This window comes from Uloborus diversus, chromosome 1 (genome assembly GCF_026930045.1).
Source record: "Uloborus diversus isolate 005 chromosome 1, Udiv.v.3.1, whole genome shotgun sequence".
Classification (NCBI taxonomy): domain Eukaryota; kingdom Metazoa; phylum Arthropoda; class Arachnida; order Araneae; family Uloboridae; genus Uloborus; species Uloborus diversus.
In genome coordinates, this window is record NC_072731.1 from 25,229,237 (window position 1) to 25,249,052 (window position 19,816).

The window sequence follows — 19,816 nt, forward strand, 5'->3', positions numbered from 1 at the left end:
TTAGTCACTAAATCACAATTTAATAACGGTAAATTATGGTGCAAGAACAATAGGCCTTTTGTATTTTCAGGTTTCAGCCTATTACATTTTGGTTCATAAATCTTCCCCGCTTCAGAAAACAGACGTTTACTATCAATTTCACAGTTTAAAAATTCAAACTAAATATTCGGTATTCGACTGAATATTTGGCGTGAGATTTAACCGAATATTTGATAAAATATGGTATTCGGTTCATCTTTATACAGTTGAGTCCCGACTTACGCAAGGGATACGTTCCAAGACTCCTCTTGTAAGTCGAAATTTTGCGTTGTGGAAAAGGGTATGTGTAAAAAATTTTATAAACATACCCAATTATATTAGACACTTGTAAACACCAACTTAAATTGGTAAAAACCATTCCCTAACTATACAGTACTGTTTCTTACATAAGAAACTGAATTTTTTTTTTGTATTTTAAATTAAAAAAAAAGTTTTATTCAACATAAAATAATACTGTGATGCACAAAATCAATCATCAATGGGAAAGAAAGGCACAAAATAAACCAGTACAGTATGTAGTATGAAAAACAAATGAAATTTAGTTTTATTGTACAGTGGTGATTCAGTAATTATATTCGTAACTTAAAAAAAGGAATAGGATTTATGCTGCGTGATCAAACCGTTATTCTTATATATTTTTAAATTCAGTTTAGTTGCTTCACTAGTTCTTTTATTTCCTTCCTATCTATGGCAACGCAACACCCCTCTTCCTGGTTTCTTAAATTCACAGTACAAGAACAGCTTTCATTTTCAAAATTTTTGCATTTTGCTTAAATACTACTCGAACTTTTACGGGCTTCCTTTTTTTGACTCTTAATTGTGCATATGGAAGATTCACTCATATTTAATTGTCGTGTTACCTTCGACGCATTTGTTCAAGCACATAATCTTTAGCTTTTCTTTAATTGACAGAAACTTTCTCTTTTTCTCTGTCCATATTCACAAGATGAAAGTGCTAGGTGTCATTATATTTCAACAACTGCCACATTTAGAATTTTTAAAAAAATGGAAAATGAGTAGTAAATATTTGTATAAGCGATGTCTCGGACTTGTACAGTGTGGGAACTTCTGCTCTCAGTGATGTTAAAGGGATGAAAGTCCATTTACGGAAATTTTTTTTTAGAAAGACAAAAACAAAGCCGATACCGTCACCGTTATTCCCTTACGAAAATTTTCGTATTGCTGGCGAGGAATTCACGTTATGTCTGAAATACTTTACTTGTGAAAAAAGTCGCGCTATAGTCATTTCGCGTAAGTCGGATTGCGTTGTAGCGGGAGTCGACTGTAATTAGAAATAATTACTACTTTGCTTAATCTCTTGTGAGCACAAGAAACAGTAGTTCATAATAGTTAGTGCCAAGCGGGCCTAGATCTAGGTACCTGCAAACCCTGCAGTGCTGCGGAAGGGAGGGGGGGGGGAGGGGGTACGCCTTTAAGGGGGCCATAGCTCAAAAAACCAAATAAATAAATTCTAAAAAACCATGCTCAAACTTTAACAGTTAAATATATTTTTTAAAATTTTTTTCTAAAAATGTGACAAAAAATTGAAACTCTGAACGTCTGAATTACTTTCTCTATCTCTAGGCTTCAAACTGAAAAATGTGTCATTTTTGATAAACCAAATATGTAAGAGGTTACAAACAATAATAAAAAAAAAAGCAAACATTGCATGCATGCAGTTCTAAATCTCAAAATTGAGGGGGGGGGGGGAGCTTAAGTTCACTTTTTTATGTTAAGTTGTGATCATGAGTTAGGGAAAAAAGGTTCACAGCAAAGCAGAATTTTAGGCATCAATTTGGCGCCTAGGATCAAAAATAAAAATGTAGTAACAAAATGCCCTAATGACAGCTCATTTCTAGCAGTCTATCATGAGGGCATTGTAAGCTGTTCAAACTATCTCGGATGAAGTGGAGTGATGTTTCCATCACTATCTTTTACAACAAAACAGATTGAGCAGCGGATGATGTTTTTTTTTTTTTTTTTTTGACAGACTCATCTTTTTTCTAAAGAAGATTTCAGAGAAGAAAAGAAAGACTACACTTGAGTATTTATAGCTGAATAACTGGTGGAAGCTTGAATTGGACCGAAGATCTCTGCAACAGAAAATTCCCAACATGAACTAATGCAAATGTGATATTGAAAATGTAAATGGTAGAAAATCATACTTTGAATCTGTGGGGAATTTGACCCATTTCTTTAACATCCTCTTGTTGATTGCGGCACAGACTTTGTTAATGCATCTGCTTATAGATGACTGACTAAAGTGGAAGGTCTTGCCATCTGTGACATAGTTCTGGAAAGATCCAGAATTAAAGAACCGCAAGGTACACAATATCTAGAAGAAGAAATTCTTTCAATATACAGTATACTCTCGATTATCCGTGGAACAGGGTAGCACGGTAACCGCGGATAATCCGAATAATTGGTAACGATACTACTGTATACAATAGCTAAAAATATGCATAACACTCACACATAGATTTAAATTACAGCTAAAAACATAGCTACATCGCATTTATTAACATTGAATATAAAAAATACATGTAGAAGGTAAAAACAAATAATGACACAATTATAAAATAATTATTAAAAAAATTTAATGACAGTTTAAAAAAAAAACGTGAAAAGACCTGCGGATAATCCAACCCCCAATAATCAGGAGTTTTCTGTATTAAAAAAGGTACAGTTCAAGTATATATTCTGTTTTGTTCAGTGAAGCACTAAATAAGGGGTGCTCACCTGCGGGGGGGGGGGGGGGGGCAAGTTAATGGTGCTGATTGCGCCTTTGAAATTTTTTTTGTTAGGAGAGTGTTTTCAGGAGCATTTTTCAATTTGGGGAGGTCTTTGGTATTTGGGGAGCGAGTTTCATTGCTCTTGGAGGGATGGGAACCCCTGATTAAACAATAAGAAAAATGACATGGTTTCCACACTTTTTCCCCGACTTAATAAGGACTAAAATAATGTATCATAAAGATTATAAATATGCCAGTTAATTGTGTAATTAATTATTTTAGATTTCAAGTTTTAATATTTTGAAACAATCCATTGATAACTAACTTCAACAGAACTGTCACAAGCAAAAAAGGCAGAAATAGCTTATCATTTCAATACATTTTTAAAAATGGCAAGAACAATTTTCCTACAAGGAAAAGGATACACAGCAAGGGCGCCCATGTGCAAGGAGGAGGGGGGAGGGGTCCATTTCAAGGAGGGAGAGGGGTCAGGTATTTTCCCCATGGAAACTGATTTCAGTGCAGATTAGTTATTCAAAGTTGACATTTTTAATATCTTATTCATTAATGGCTGGAGAAGAAATGTTTTTACATTTTTGCAAAGAAAACAAATACTAAAAGAAAGGAAATTTTAATTTCTAAGTGCCCCCCCCCCCCAATGTTACAAAGTGAAATCACATTGTAGCGAACATCAATATGAAATACAATTGAAATTTAATGAAATAAATGTTTACTCCCACTCTCGTTTTAATTGCTGTTGCATTGCTTGAATTCCATTGCAACAGAAAATTTGCGGTCCTTAGAAAACTTCTTTTTACAGGATTTTACTGTATTTGAAGAGGAGAAACTGAATCCTCATACAATTGCCTATATGCATTCAGAAGCACATATTGCCAATTTAATGATAAAAAGGATTTAAAATTGGAAATATCACAAAAATATTCTAATTTGAAACAAAAATTTAGTTTTCAAAAGAAAATTAACTGGTTCTTAGGACTTATAACCAAAAATAAATACTCTTCTGACGGCCCAAAAATATGTAGAAGGTAAAAATTAGCACTTCTTACACCTCATTGAATATGTAATACCTTTGTTAAGGCATTATGAGAAGGAAGTCCTTAGAATCCTAACCTTAGATTAAGGATCTAATTTAAATGAAATTTTTAGTTTATTAAACAAATATTTACTTTGTTTCATTAGATGAAAACTATAAACCCTCAGAAAACTAACCACTTTCTAAACACTTTGTGTATGACATATAAAATTGTTCATAAAGTTTAGTAACTCGCAATTGCTGCATCACCTGATATAATTTTACATGATCAAAGCAGTATCTCTAGTTAATTTTTAAGCAATAAAATATTTTAACCGTTTAAAATCAAGCATTAACCGGTAGATTTATCAAATTTTTTTTAAAGAAGGTTCTGCTTTTATACAGAACCTTTGCAAAACCTCATTTGGATTATATTGTTCAATTTTTTTCTTGCTCATCTCAAGGAAGAAATTTTGTCATTAGAAAGGGTTCAAATTAGGACTACTAGGTTAGTAAGGGAACTTATAAATTTAGATTATGATACTAGACTTAAAAGGCTTAATTATAGCTGAGAGCAAAGGAGAGCCAGAGGGAACATGATACAGTAATTTAAATTTATCAAAATAAAGAATGATGATAGGCTAAATTTTTGTGATGAAGGCAGGACCAGAGGATATATTTGAATCTCAGATTATTATTGGGGAACAATTACTTCTTCAGTACAATTGTATGTATTTGGAACGGCTTAGCAAAAGAATTTGTAATGAGTAAGGGGGGTTGGGATAGCTTTAAGAGGGCTATTGGTTGACACCCAGTGGCAGATTTAGACTTAACGGGGCACTAAGCCGTTTCACATATGGAGCCCTCTTTTGTAGTTTGAACAACTTTTCTCTCGGTGGTGTGAGGCAATTTTTAAAAATTTTTTTCTCCTTGAGTATGTTTGGCTCTTTCCTCTGACACATACAGCAATACTTTTACTTTTTTGATAATTTTTTTCCCTGATGTCCTTTTTCGATTGGCCTTAAGAGGGGGAATGGTATCAAGAAAGTGACCCAGGATTCCCCTTTAAGTGGAGCAATGGCGTAGCCAGAGGGGGGCCCACCGGGCCCGTGCCCCCCCCCTCGAAATTTTCGTTATTGACATAGTAATATTTCATGTAAAAATTATTCTTTTAACCAACTTTTTCGTGGCGAAAAAATTGGTTTAAAAAATTGTTTGTATGAAAGCAGTGTAGACGGGGGGGGGGGGGGGGGGGGGGGGGGGGGCCTAATTGGCAACAATAGCTTTTGTTCTTTTGTCATTTTATGTTTAAAGAAAGCTTAGTTAATTTATCTAGCTTGGTTTTCAGTAAATAAAAGCTTTATTCTTTAAGCCATACTTACGTTGTAATGATTATTTATAACAATTTTATTTACTGATAACATTTGAGCAAGCAACTAAATGGAGCAATTACTAAAACCGGAAAGGTTTGACGTGGATCCCACAAGCGTTGGCGCAGAGGCAAAGTGGAAGCACTGGTGCCAAACCTTTTCTAACTTCATTTCGCAAATTAAGGGCATCCAAGACGGTAACAAGCTTTCCCTATTATGAAATTATGTCTCTGCAACAGTTTATATGTATATCAATGATTGCACAAAGTATACAGATGCCATAGCAGTCTTAGATGCTTTGTACATAACAAAGCGCAATGAAATTTTTGCGAGACACTGCCTGGCATCAAGAGCTCAGCAGAGTGGTGAGTCAGTACAGGAATACCTTCAAGCACTCAAGCAACTTAGCAAGGACTGTAGTTTCAAAGCTGTCAATGCAGAACAGAACAAAAGCGAGTATGTCAGAGATGCCTTCATTCGTGGCCTCAAGAACTCGCGCATTCGCGAAAGACTGCTGGAGAACTCCATTGTCACCCTGGAGAATGCGTTTGATCAAGCCAGAGCTCTAGAGTTGGCTGAGCATCACTCAGCTTCTTACCTCTTACAAAACCCTTGTACAACTGGGGCAACCACGGAGAGCTCGAAAGATGACGATGCTCATCAGCTTGCAGCAGTTACCCCAAATCGCTCAAAGAGGTGTTATTTCTGTGGGAATGACTATCACCCTCAGAGTGCTTGCCCAGCAAAGGATTCGATATGTCGAAATTGTGGAAAAAAAGGACATTTCCAGAGATCATGTAAGTCCTCCCCATTTCAACAAGGCAAATCACCACAATCCAGTGCTTCGTCCTACCTCCTCGCTTCTGCTTCTGTCTTCCCCCATTGCCTTCAAAAATCGGTCACTCAAGTGGAAATTAATGGAGTGAAGCTAAATGCACTGATAGACACTGGGAGCTCTTTAAGTTTTATCAATGCGTTGCATGTTCAGAGATGCCGTGCAGAAGTGAATCCTTACTATGGAAAAATAACCATGGCGAATTCGTCGTTGACCACGGAAGTTTCTGGTTGTTGTACTGTTTCAGTCAAAATGCAAGGTCAAAAATACAACAATGTGGAGGCATTAGTCATGCGAAACTTGTGTGTAGACTTTTTAGTAGGTCACAACGTATTAAGTGATCATTCGTCGGTAGAGATTGACTTTAGAGGAGAGAGACCTCCTTTACGTATATGCTCCCTGGCCGTAGCCTTAGTCCCACCTGTTTCGTTGTTTTCAAACCTTACACCTGACTGTAAACCTATCGCTACTAAGCCCAGGAGGCAAACCAATGAAGACAAGCAGTTCATTGCTTCTGAAATAATTAAGCTCATGAGCGAAGGCGTTATAGAACCCAGTAACTCCCCTTGGCGAGCTCAAGCATTTGTTGTCAAAGGAGACACTCATAAGAATCGCATGGTAATAGACTACTCACAAACCATAAATAAGTTTACCCTTCTGGACCCTTACCCTCTCCCAAGGATTGAAGAATTAATTTCCGAAATCTCTAAATATGAAATCTTCAGCACAATAGATCTGAGGAGCGCCTACCATCAGGTACCAATCAAGGACTCTGAGAAGCAGTATACTGCCTTCGAAGCGAGTGGGAAACTCTATCAATTCTTGCGTGTCCCTTTTGGGGTCACTAATGGTGTAGCCAGTTTTCAGAGGACAATTGATATGATTATCGCAAATGAAAAACTATACGGTGTTTACCCCTATTTAGATGATGTAACGGTTTGTGGTAAAACTCAAACTGAACATGATAACAACCTACAGAGATTTTTAGCTGCAGTAAAGAAGTACAACTTAACCCTAAATGAAGAAAAGTCCCAATACTCGGTGAAATGTATCAAGTTACTAGGTTATACCATTTGCAATAATGAGATTAAACCTGATCGTAATAGATTGGCTCCCTTAATGGATATGCCTGTCCCCAGAGACACGGCCTCTTTACAGCGAGCTCTAGGAATGTTCGCACATTACTCTCGCTGGATCGCCAGCTTCTCAGAAAAAATACGCCCTCTCTTGAGCAATGGACCTTTTCCTTTATCCAAGGAAGCTGTGACAGCTTTCAACTCTCTAAAATCTGATATTACCAATGCCTCACTAGCTGCAATCGAGGATAAAATTCCGTTCAGAGTTGAAACAGATGCCTCTGAATTCGCAATCTCGGCTACACTTAGTCAAGCAAATCGACCTATTGCATTCTTCTCCAGAACCCTCAGCCCATCAGAAAGAAAGCATGCCATCATTGAAAAGGAGGCATATGCTATTGTAGAGTCTTTGAGAACATGGCGACATTACCTGATCGGCAGACACTTCGAGATTTTTACTGATCAGAAATCAGTTGCTTTTATTTTTGATCTGCATCATAATAGTAAGATAAAAAATGAAAAGATTATGCGTTGGAGACTGGAACTGGGATGTTTTAAATATGACATCATCTATCGACCTGGATAGGGATCGATAGATTGCATAGGATAACAAAAATGCAACAGCCGACGCTCTTTCGCGAGTAAGTGGTGCCTCTGTTCCTCAAGTAGATTTGAATATGTTGCATGACTCTTTGTGCCATCCTGGCATTACGAGAATGTACCATTGGGTGCGAGCAAAGAACTTACCTTTTTCTCTAGAAGACATCAAAAGAGTTATAAACTCATGCAAATGTTGTAATGAAGTAAAGCCTCGTTTTTGCAGGGACGAAGGCAAGTTGATAAAAGCAACTTCTCCTTTTGAAAGGTTAAATATTGATTTCAAAGGACCTTTACCAGCTGTATCAAGGAACCGTTTCCTCCTTACGGTTGTGGATGAGTTCACCAGGTTTCCTTTTGCGTTTCCATGTTCGGATGTATCTGCTGCCACAGTTATTTCACATCTCCAGAACCTTTTCTCGGTTTTCGGAATGCCTGCCTATATACATACGGATAGAGGGTCATCATTTATGTCCAGTGAACTGAAAAGCTTCTTGACCTCGCTTGGTATTGCTACAAGCCGTACTACGGCATACAACCCTCAAGGTAATGGTCAAGTTGAAAGGTACAATGGTATAATTTGGAAAACCATACAACTTGCTGTTAAATCAAAAAATATTGCAATAGAACGTTGGGAGGAGGTATTGCAGCAAGCACTACATTCAATTCGCTCTCTGCTGTGCACTGCCACGAACTCAACACCTCACGAACGTCTTTTCATTCATGCCCGAAGATCATTCAACGGTCGGTCTTTGCCTACTTGGCTCTCCCGCCCTGGTCCTGTTCTTTTGAAAAACCATGCAAGAGCCAACAAGTATGAGCCAGTTGTGCAAGAAGTCCAGCTTATTGAAGCAAATCCTGAGTACGCTCATGTAAAATATCCTGACCGACGCGAAACCACTGTTTCTTTAAGACACTTAGCTCCAAGAGGGGATGAGGACTCTACTTGCGACGATGAGTCGAATCATCTTTCCCCACTTCGTCAGAATATCAAACCGACTGATGATCTACCAGAAGAGGCAACCCAACACACTACATTGGAAAAATCTTCATTATCGCTCAGTTCTCCAGAATATCATAAAGGAACGCCACGCAACAATTTCGCAGAATCAATGAATGATGAAGTTGTCTTTCGCTCTACCAGAGAAAGGCGCCAACCATCCTATCTGGCTGACTATGTAACAGGCTGAGAGCTACAATCTTGTTATAGACTGTAAAAATTAATTAGGAGGGGGTGAATGTAATATAATACTTGTTTACGCTATTTGGCAATACTGTTTTTAACTAAATTAATTGGCAACAATAGCTTTTGTTCTTTTGTCATTTTATGTTTAAAGAAAGCTTAGTTAATTTATCTAGCTTGGTTTTCAGTAAATAAAAGCTTTATTCTTTAAGCCATACTTACGTTGTAATGATTATTTATAACACCACCCCCTCCCCAAAATAAAAAAATATCTTTTTTTTTTTGTTCTAACAGGCCTCATTCTACTATTTAAATTATCATATTTCTTGAGAACAGCAAGGACATTGGAAGTACACCGTATTTCTAATAGCAAAAATGATAGTCAAGCGATACTAATTGACCAATGTCTTCATTTTAACATTATCAGTCCATCACAATTTTTTTAAGAATAACCATTAACCTTAATGAAAAATTTATTGCTCTGGCTGGTACAGAATTCGGAAAGTCGGATTACTTTGTAACAATTTTTCTCTCCTACCTCCCTAGCGATTTGATTTGTTTTATTAATTCAATCTCCCCGATCAGAGGTCTATAAAAATTCAGTGAGGTGGAAAAGAAAGCGGATTCTGAATAGGGATGCAAAACAACAGTAATATATTAACAATAATGACAACTGAAGAAATATGCCTACATTCTTTAAAAAAAAAAAAAAAAAAAAACATTTAGTTTCAAAATCTTCACATGCTTTGAAAAATCGTCTATTGAAATCTGATTAAAAGATAGAAAAAAAAGCTTCTATCTACAGTTTTACTTTATCAAGATTCTTTCATTTTATTGAATAAATAATTTAAATTTATATCATTTGTTAATGTCTTAGAAATAGATATTAATGTAATGATTTCCATTAAAATTTACTAACTGGCAATGTTTCTGTAAACTGACCAAACTCATTATATATATATATATATATATACTAGCTGCGTTGCCCGGCTTTGCTCAGTCCACTTTGAAAATAAAAACTGTGTCAAGTGACGTATATTCAACAATCAGGCTTAAATAAATAAATAAATAAAAGCATCATGCAAAATTTCCTTCCCAAGCAATGACGATAGATATTAAAATACTTTAAAGAAATTAAATCGAGAAAGATGGATTTAAAAAGCGTAACCATGGAAACACAAAATAAGATAATTTTAAGGAATTAAAATGCGAAAGAAAATGGTTAACAATTTGAATGGAAATGAGATTTTTTGAACTTAATTTAAAAAGGCTTGTAACCTTTTTTTTCGAAGTAGAAGCTTAGTTTTCGACCGTAGGACGAGATAGATCTGGAGTAAAAAATGTCGCTTTTCACAATGGTGTCAAAAAGAAAACTCTGGTACAATTCCTTCACTTTTTACTGATAGATTTAATGAAGAAAGTAGTGCCTAAATTTCAGCTAAGCCTAAACAAATTTTAGCTAAGAAAACAAACAACCCCCACCGTAAGTAAGTTAGAGCATTGAAACAAATTGCGTAGAACGCGAGAAGTTCTTCTCTTTCCACTGATACATAATATTAATATATGCAAGTAATTTTTCACCCCCATATTCGGGAATTTATGTGAAAATTGGGCCTAAATTGGAATAAAAAAAGAACTATTCATCGAATTTTTTTCGAACCGGTCTGCAAACCTTTTCAGGACTTAAAGGAACAAATTGTGAAATCGACTGGGTAGTTCTCCAGTTTTGTGAGTTCAAACGCAAAGACGCTTTTTGGAGACTTCATTTTATATTATAGAGATAAAATTGAACTCCTGAAAATATAAAAATAGAAGTAAAAAAAACTGAAACTGCATCTTATGCCTCAGTAAGGACGTGTTAAGGCGCCATTCCATGAAGAAATGGACAATTTGTCCCGCACATGTCATGTCATATGTTTTACATCAAATAGTAATTTCAAAGGGTAATGAACACAATTCTGTTGAAATTGTTGTCAAAAAACTTTGTTCATTACCTTTGAATTTTAATAAATTTTAACAAACTACATGAGCTGTCACGAGATGGATAAAATGACGGCTCTTTCCTTGATAAAGCGTCTGCATTACCGTGAGACAACCCTTTTCAGTGCTTGATCTCCATGTCACTTTTCAATTTTAATGTTATTATTCAGTGTCAAATTGATAAATGCAATGTTTAAATTCGTTAAATAGCATACATTCAAATTTCGGATAAAATTTTTCCGGATAAAATGATAAGATTTAGCACTAATTTGAAATTACCAAAGTTATTATTAGATTTTTCAGTTTGACGAAATTAGGGCTTGGTATGAAAACATTTTTACTGGTTCTTGAAGAGTAATATTATTTTTGTCATTTTTAGTTTATTACTCTTGAGTAGCTTTTTTTCAAATATTACTTCGTTTTCATTAATTTCCTTTAATTTATGGCATTAAAAAGGTTTAAGTCCGACCATTTCTGTGTTGTGCTTTCTTTCGTTACTTGATTATTATTTATTTTCAGCAAGCATGCAAACTCGTACAACAGAAGTATGAATAGTTATATTTTTGGTTTAAGCGGTTGATTTCATTTTGTTGAACATCTACGTAGGTTAAACTCTAGTTGAACATATTTACTTACGAAAAAGAATACGCACATCTTATTGCTTTTCCCAATACATTTCTTCGTTTTCACTTTAAATCTTGGAAGCTGATAAATAAATTGTTCTTATTTGAAAACGTTGTGAGTCAGTGGAATATTATTATTAAAGGCAAGTTAATATATAGCATAGGCCACACATATACCATAAAGCACAAGCGCTGCCAGAACTTGCCTTCTGTGGAGAGGGGAGGGGAGTTTGGTCATAACACTGTATTAAAATTATTGGCAATCTAAATCTGCGTTAAAACCAAGGGCCCGGGGAGGAGACCGCAATCCCCCCACCCCAAATGTATATCCCATGATTTTCACTTTAGTTCTTAGAACCTGACAAATAAATTTCATTCACTAGATAACATTTTGAGAGATACCTTTGAAAATCAGTTTTTTCAGTGAGACAAATGGCGACTTTTTCCGGCGAAACTCTTTTTTTTTTTTTGTAGATTAATTCGGGCTTATCCGATATTTCCGATCAGTTTTCACCGTCTCATGATCTGTGATTTATTCCTTCTGAACGGATATATTACATTTGGTTTACATGAAATTTTTCATCAGTTTGAATACGTACAATACAATTTTAAGAAAAGGCTTAAAAAAAAGTTTTTTCTAAAGGGTAAATAGTACTGCTCATGGTCATATGAAGTAGTGAGAAGCAAGGGATGCAAGAGGAAAAATTGAAAATTTGGAGATAACCCGTACAAATGGTAGGTGGACCCCTCCTCTGTCTTGGGGCAAGAGATAGTACCAGCAGCCCTGGTAGGTGCCGCTGTACAGCATGATTTAGAAAAAAATCAATGAAAGCCTACCTAGGATGTAATCTTTATACGAATTTTACTCAAAACTTGAAAATGTCTACTTACACCCCTTTACTTCTCACTACCTCAAATGTATTACGTTTTGTTTTAAATAAGATTTTTATTCATTTTTACATAAATGAAATACTCTTAGATGCGGATTTTCAAAGAAGCCACACAGTTTTCACAGTGGTTTTTTATTGCTAAGAGCAATTTAAGCTTGCAAATATTTTTGAGAAAGTTAGATCCTTGAATCAGTCTGTTTTCAGTTCTCTACCCAAACACAAGTTTTATTTTTGATTCCGCTGTACGTTAAAGTTCTCTTTCAGTTCAGAAGGAAAAAGCGTGCACAAAGAGAAATTTTTGATGGGTTCTACAAATAAATGAGGTAAATTATCCTGCAATATTTTATGAACTGCTAACTTTTTATTTCATATTCCATTGCTGTTATTCTTAAAAAAAAAGGGGGGTTGGAGGGGGGGGGGGTTGGTTTCAAAAAAAAAATCATATGTTAAATTTCGAGAGGAGATTTATTGTTTTAGCTACTAATACATTGAAAAATGCATATCCCATCAAGATTGTCACGAATAAAACATTTTGTATATATGCTTGAGGATAAGGAAAAAGAGTCTTTAATTTAAAAAAAACGACCGTTTATAATTATTGAGCTTTTTATTTATTTATTTATTTTGAATTTAATTATTTTATGATATTTCATTTTTAAGAATGAGAGTTTGGTTTTGTCCCTCTAAGTTCACAATTTTTGTACTCCTTATTTGCAAATAGTCGACAAAATGACTTTTTTTTTTTAAGTATCATTTTAACAAGTAACTAATTTTGCTACTGCCGATACCGCATTATTCGAAATTTATATAAACTAAAAAAAAAAAAAAAAAAGAATAAATAAAAAAAAATTGGTTGATTGACACAAAATTTTTTTTCTGGCAGATGTGAAGCCATACAATAGTTTAACGTACCAAAAATGAAAATTAGGTTTAGCTAATAATTCTAGTTAGCTTTACTATTCAATAATTGAATTACCTTTCAGATTTAAAAACAAATAGATTTTTTTTTTTTTTACAAACCATATGACAATTCAAATAAAAATGAATAGAGCTGCACATTTGACTAAACAGTTATTTTTTTTACTGGGGAAGTGGAGTGAGAAAACTTCAGACAAAACAATCTAGTGACGAACAAAAGAATTCATTAACGTATTACATAATATTTATAATTCAGTTTAATGTGAGTTTCTTTGCCCTAAATTTTATTTAAATACGTATAAATATTTTTCTTAAGCATCATAAAATTCTTCGAAATATATTTTATCAATTCTACACTAACAGCGAAGTAATTATTGGTACATAATAGCCCCTGTTCTGTTAATTTTAGTTTTAAACAAATATTATATTACGTAGCTTCCTTCTTCGTCAGCTCTCTTCTAACTAATAAGATAATTAAAAAGATTTGTTTTTTTAGATTTCAATTTAGATATCAAATCTAAAGTTTTCTTTAGATCTCTTACTGGATTGCAAGAATAATTATATAAAAAAAATTGAACTGCTGAATGAAGCCTTCTTGATATTTCCTTAGTAAACTAAACTATTTAATTTTGATCCGAATCTTGTTTCAATTGATCAAGGGTACATACTAATCATGAATATAGTTTTTATTTAATACATGATGAAAATGATTTTAAACAATTTTATGGAACACACACACACACACACACATATATATATATATATATATATATATATATATATATAATATGCCGTGGAGGCACTAGCACACTGTGAGAAAACAGTTTTCCCAAATGTCCATATTCTTCTTTTAATACTGGCCACTCTTCCCGTCTCTACGGCAGCAGTAGAAAGGACATTTTCGACACTTAAAAGAGTAAAAACCTATTTAAGGAGCACTACTGGGGAAGAACGTCTAAATGGACTTGCTCTGATGTCAATACACAGAGAACTCAAAATTTCAGATGAAGAAATAGCGAAAGAATTTAAAATAAGAGACGACTAAATTTTTAACGCAATATAATTTTTATGTACTTTTAAATAGCTAATTAACATTATGGTAAATACATTTCATTATTTTTGATTACAAATTAAAAAAACATTTAAATTTTTTAGCATATTACTGGTGCATTAATCTTGATGTTATTTATCATCGAAAATATCCAGCACCACAAATATGGGTGCAATTAATTTTTATTGATTTTTAATGAATTATTAGTAATAATCTATAATGCGCATAATGCATGATGAAGTCTATTTTTAATAACGTAATTCGCGATTTAATGAAAAATAGTTAATTTGGTAGTACATTGATAAAACCGCCTGCCCCCCCCCCCCCCCCCCCCCCCCGAATCAGAATCCTGGTTACGCCACTGAAGTGGAGTATAGAATATCCCCAATTGTAGGGGGCCCAGGGGTTTCTCCCTAGGAGGAAAATTAGGAAAATTGACATAAAAGTCAGCATTTTGAAGCATTATAAGATGTAGTTGGAACTGCAAAAACATCAGGACAGAAATAGGCAAACAAAACTTTTTAAAAGTTATATACTCCTTGGCAAATTAAGAAAATGCAAAGTAAAATTGTTTTTGACTTGACAAATCATTGACAGCAGTTGACAGAGAGAAAGAGCGTGGGAAGAGAAAAGACAATGCATTGTTATTTGCCAACATTGGCTTTCAGTATAATTAAATTTTAATCACCCCTGCAACCTTCCGATAAATACAACAATGAATTTTCATAATTTATACACTTGATAAGAAATAAAATGGAGCCCAACTTTGCTTCGGATTTTCAAAGACTTATCTAATTATTTTCAAGGACTCTAGAACAATTAAAATTATTTAACTCACTTCATTTGCACTTTCCAGTTTCTGATATTTTAATACTTGATTGTAAATTTTTACACTCCTGTTCTAACTAAACGTGGGGGGACCATTGAAATATGCTTTATTTTGAAAATTAATAAAAAATAAGTGATATTGATTAAAAATTAGTATTTTCTCAAAAATAAAACAAGTACTAACAATTTCCAAAAAAAAAAAAAAAAAACAACTTTAAACTACTAATTTCAAACACAACAAACAATTTTTAGCGAAGCTTGTGTTTAATTTTGGCATAGAAACACAAGGTTACTCATATGAGATTGAAATACATAAAATTCAATTTAAATATTATGGATCCTTTTGAAAAAATTGTACAAATTATTTTAATCTTCGAAATAGATCAAAATTTTGTAGACCATTTCAAAACTTTTGTGTGACTCTGCACTGATAAACATGGAAAACTGACAAATTTTAAGTTTTTCTCCTATAAAGTCTGAAAATTATAATTCTAGGAAATAGTGTTACCACTGGTTAGTAATTACGTTGCTCTTTCATCTATTGCATAAAATATGTTATGTTTATTCATGTTAAGTAATTAATATCTACAATTTTTTAAATAAAATTAAAAAAAATTACAAACCCTGCCAACTACAGATGTTATGTATATATTAAAACACTTAAAGAAGCTGAAACAAAAATAAATTTCAGCCAGCGATTCCGTACTTAACTTTCTGACATTCAACATTCTTAAAGAGCATGAATTTCATTCAAAACTTTTCAATTTAATGGTTTTAATAAAAATACAAATGAACTTAATTTCTTTGCCACTTCACAAGGCATAGTAAGCATCATAAATGCAAAAAAAAATCTTATACTCGTGGTGGATGCAAAGTGATTGCATTTTCAAAGTGAACACGATAAAAGTATGATGAACAGCACATAATTAATTTAAGCAAATTATTTTAGAATTGCATTTCAGAGCTTCACAATAAACACATTTTTTTAACAATCGAGGTAAATTGAAGCAAAAATCAAATTAAACCAGCGATTTAGATTTTAATTTTTAGACTCTCATAAAGGACGCACAGAATTTGGCTTGAAAATTCAACTTTGTGGTTTTTATAGGAATAAAAAGAAATTTCATTTACTGCCCTCCAAAAAAGCATAATCAGCATCAAAAAAAAAAAAAAAAAAAAAACATTCTCATATATCTGATGCGAGATTGCACTAATCAAAATGAAAGCATTAAAAGTCTAAAAACGGCAAAATAAAAGAATATATTAAAGCAAAAAAAATTAGATTGGTACTTTAACAAGTCTACAAGGTGTTATGTTGCTAATAATTATCGGCATAATCGTAAGAAATTTGGAAAAAAAATTCGGATGTGGGAAAGAAAATAGCCTAACGAAAAAATCGGATTTCCGGTATTAACAGACGAAAAAATAGCAGAATTCCGGTAAAATTTGATATAACGTAATCACTCGTATCGGATTGGCGATAGACGAAATTTTTTAAGGTCATGTAGAATAAAGAAATAAGTAAGATAAATAAATACCTTTGTGCTGAATAGTAAAGTCAGACCAAACAACGTAAGTAGAAGCACAAATTTGTAAATTACAGCAGACACGTGTTTCGGCGTTACAGGGAACGCCTTTTTCAATGCAAAAAATAATGAGCTTATGGATGAAAAGACATCCGTAAGCTCATTATTTTTTGCATTGAAAAAGGCGTTCCCTGTAACGCCGAAACACGTGTCTGCTGTAATTTACAAATTTGTGCTTCTACTTACGTTGTTTGGTCTGACTTTACTAAAGAAATAAGTAGTTTGTAAGGAGATAATAGCAAAATTCAGGAGTTTTAAGGGCCCTTATTTTCTTTTCTTAAAAAAGCAGGAGTTTGTAAGGAGCGTACGAACCCTGATTTAGACAAAACTTATGTTTCTGATGGATGAACTAACTTTTTTTTCCGAGGTAATAACGAAGTTATTGTAAACAGAAGTACATTTCAACTCTGGCTTTAATTCATCGCACAACACTCTAGCAACTTTCTTTGGAATGCAAAATGATTCAATGAATTTTGCATCTGGAAGATCAAATTCATTAAACTGTAACCATTGACCAATATTAAAATATCTTTGGCGATAAATACTTCGGCGCTGCATTTCGTACATCATCAACTCCGTCAAAATTACGTTTCCCAAAACTGCCGCCATTCTGCACGTTGTTTTGTTTTGGTGATTGCAATTAATGATGCCAACGCTCAAAAATAATAGTATCATTTGATTCTGTTGCCACAGTTCGGTCTTAAATGGAATAAATATATTTAGTGGGTCAAAAAATTAAGATGGGGGCTCTTAGAAGCTTTATCATTAGGGCAGCGTTCGGAAACAATCCACCGGTTACACCGCGTGGTTATGACGTATTTGGAATTTCTCTAGGAATTCCGGTAGAACAGCTGTGTTTCCGAATGCACGTGGTTAAACCGCGGTAGTTCTGCAAACGACACTCCAATCAAAGCGTAACTTTCATAATAGGCAAGTCACGTGCGTTACGATCAAACGCTTACGGAAACGCTTGCGGTTGCACCGAGGCGACCGATCCTTGTTTCCGAATGCACCCTAAGTCGGAGGTTGTAGGTTCGATTCCCACCCTCCCTGAGTGTTATTTCCTTCTCTTGAGTTTTAACCCTGTGTATGTGTGGAGGCAAGGTGCATTGTACACAGTCCTCTATGTATGTGAAGCTTAACTTCTAAATAAATGCATACATAAGTAACTGAAGATTTATTCAATGTTGACACCATCTCATTGACAATCAATTTCCTTTTAAATATGTTTTCCCGTCATTTTTCAGCTTACGTTCGACGAGTAAGTTGACCGCTTGAGCTTGTCGAACGCAATCTCAGAAAATTTTCTCTTGCGTAAGATTTGTAACTGCGACCAATGTGTTTAAAGAGCACAGACAACAAATATGGCGGACACGTCATCGAAATGTTTTGGCTAGGTGTACTTTAAAAATTTCTTTTGACCATCAAGTTCTTTTGTTATTATGGATATAGATTTGTTCAACTTCTTGAACATATCCTTTGTAGTAATATTTATATGTGTTTACATTATTGGTTGGTTTATTTTCTCTGATACTGGAAACATGGGCGCTATTCACCGGTTTGATGAAGAAAAATTTTACTTGGATGTTTCCACTGAACCATCTACGAAATCTCCATTTCCATCCATAGAAGATGATCCCTCAGTGACACTTTCGGTTATAATACCTGCATACAATGAAGAAGAAAGACTTCCTTCTATGCTAGATGAATGTATGCAATATCTGGAAAGCCGGTGCGCTAAAGAACGTGATTTCACCTACGAAGTCATCGTTGTAGATGATGGCAGCTCGGACAAAACTACTTCAATTGCATTAAATCACGCCAAAAAATACGGCTCTCTAAAGTTCCGAGTCCTAACATTAGTCAAAAACCGCGGTAAAGGAGGTGCAGTAAGACTTGGTATGTTGAGCAGTCGTGGCAAATATTTGCTTTTTGCAGATGCAGATGGAGCTACAAAGTTTTGCGATATTGACAAGCTAGAAAGAGAAATGAGTTCTTCTGTTGTTGATAACCCTAATTCCATAGTAATCGGTTCAAGGGCTCATCTGGAAAAGCAAGCCATCGCATCTCGTTCTTTTTTCAGAACAGTACTTATGTACGGATTCCATTTTTTAGTTTGGTTCTTTTGTGTACGTACTGTCAAAGACACCCAGTGCGGGTTTAAGTTGTTCACCCGAGATGCTGCAAAGTGTATTTTTTCCATTCTTCATGTCGAACGATGGGCGTTTGATGTGGAATTATTGTACATAGCAGAGAAAAAGAACATGGCTATCAGAGAAGTTGCTGTTAACTGGACGGAAATTGAAGGTTCCAAGTTAGTCCCATTTTGGAGTTGGCTTCAAATGGGGATAGATTTAGTGACAATATGGCTGAAGTATCAAATTGGCATTTGGAATGTCAAAGATTCTAAGAAATCTACTTAAAATGCTTTTATGTTTAGCTTGGGGTTTTCCCACAATGTTTTACTACTTTATTGGACCAAATTTTTCAGCATGGATGTTCATCTGTTGTATAATAATAATACAAAACAAATCTAATATTTTTGGCTTTGAAATGCTTTTTCCATTGTTTGATGAAAGTTTGAATGCAACATAGAACATTTTATTTTTCTACCTTCAGTTAACTATTTTTGTTCCCAGCATTAGAAATAAGCAGTTGTTAGTCACAGTTTGAGACCAAAAGTTTTAACTGGATGGCAAATCCATTTATTTGCACAAATGTGATATTTTAATGCAATTTACACTTCATTCCCAGAATTTTAAATTTCATGGTTTTTAATTTCTAGATAATTGAATACAAGGATCCATCATGTACAGGGGCGCCGACTTGCAAAAATCATTGGGGGGGGGGGCTGGCCCAGTCATCACCGGGGGGTTTTGTAATCCCATGGAGGTTCCCCCCCCCCAAATAAAGGTCGATTGTTGTGCCTTGAAAATGCCAATTTACATATTTTCTGGTGTGTATAATTTAAAAAACAAACAGTATGTGGCATGGCGTTTTCAAAGTAAAACAATCCAAAAATTGGTATACAAATTTTTCTGGTTCAACTAGATCATGTCACTTGTCTTAGTAAGA

The 19,816-nt window shown here is 34.4% G+C and overlaps 2 protein-coding genes across 5 annotated transcripts in view; one reads left to right on the plus strand and one right to left on the minus strand.

Annotated features, from left to right (window-relative positions):
- LOC129234492 (putative nuclease HARBI1) overlaps positions 1-17,363 on the minus strand; it is a 65,477-nt gene extending 48,114 nt beyond the window's left edge. For 2 of the 4 annotated variants that reach the window (XM_054868489.1, XM_054868491.1), the window contains exons 1-2: positions 17,096-17,363; positions 2,205-2,374 (exon numbers count right to left, since the gene is read on the minus strand). In XM_054868489.1, the coding sequence (XP_054724464.1) occupies positions 2,205-2,374; positions 17,096-17,350 (425 nt within the window). In that variant the 5' untranslated portion in view covers positions 17,351-17,363. The remainder of the gene's footprint in view (positions 1-2,204; positions 2,375-17,095) is intronic. The other 2 variants (XM_054868490.1, XM_054868492.1) reach the window with 2 other exon arrangements.
- Positions 17,364-18,099: 736 nt separating this feature from the next.
- On the plus strand, positions 18,100-19,278 carry LOC129234494 (dolichyl-phosphate beta-glucosyltransferase-like). The gene is given in 2 exon segments (XM_054868493.1): positions 18,100-19,045; positions 19,048-19,278. Coding segments are annotated over 2 exon segments (966 nt in total). The 5' UTR covers positions 18,100-18,183; the 3' UTR covers positions 19,152-19,278.
- Positions 19,279-19,816: the final 538 nt, after the last annotated feature.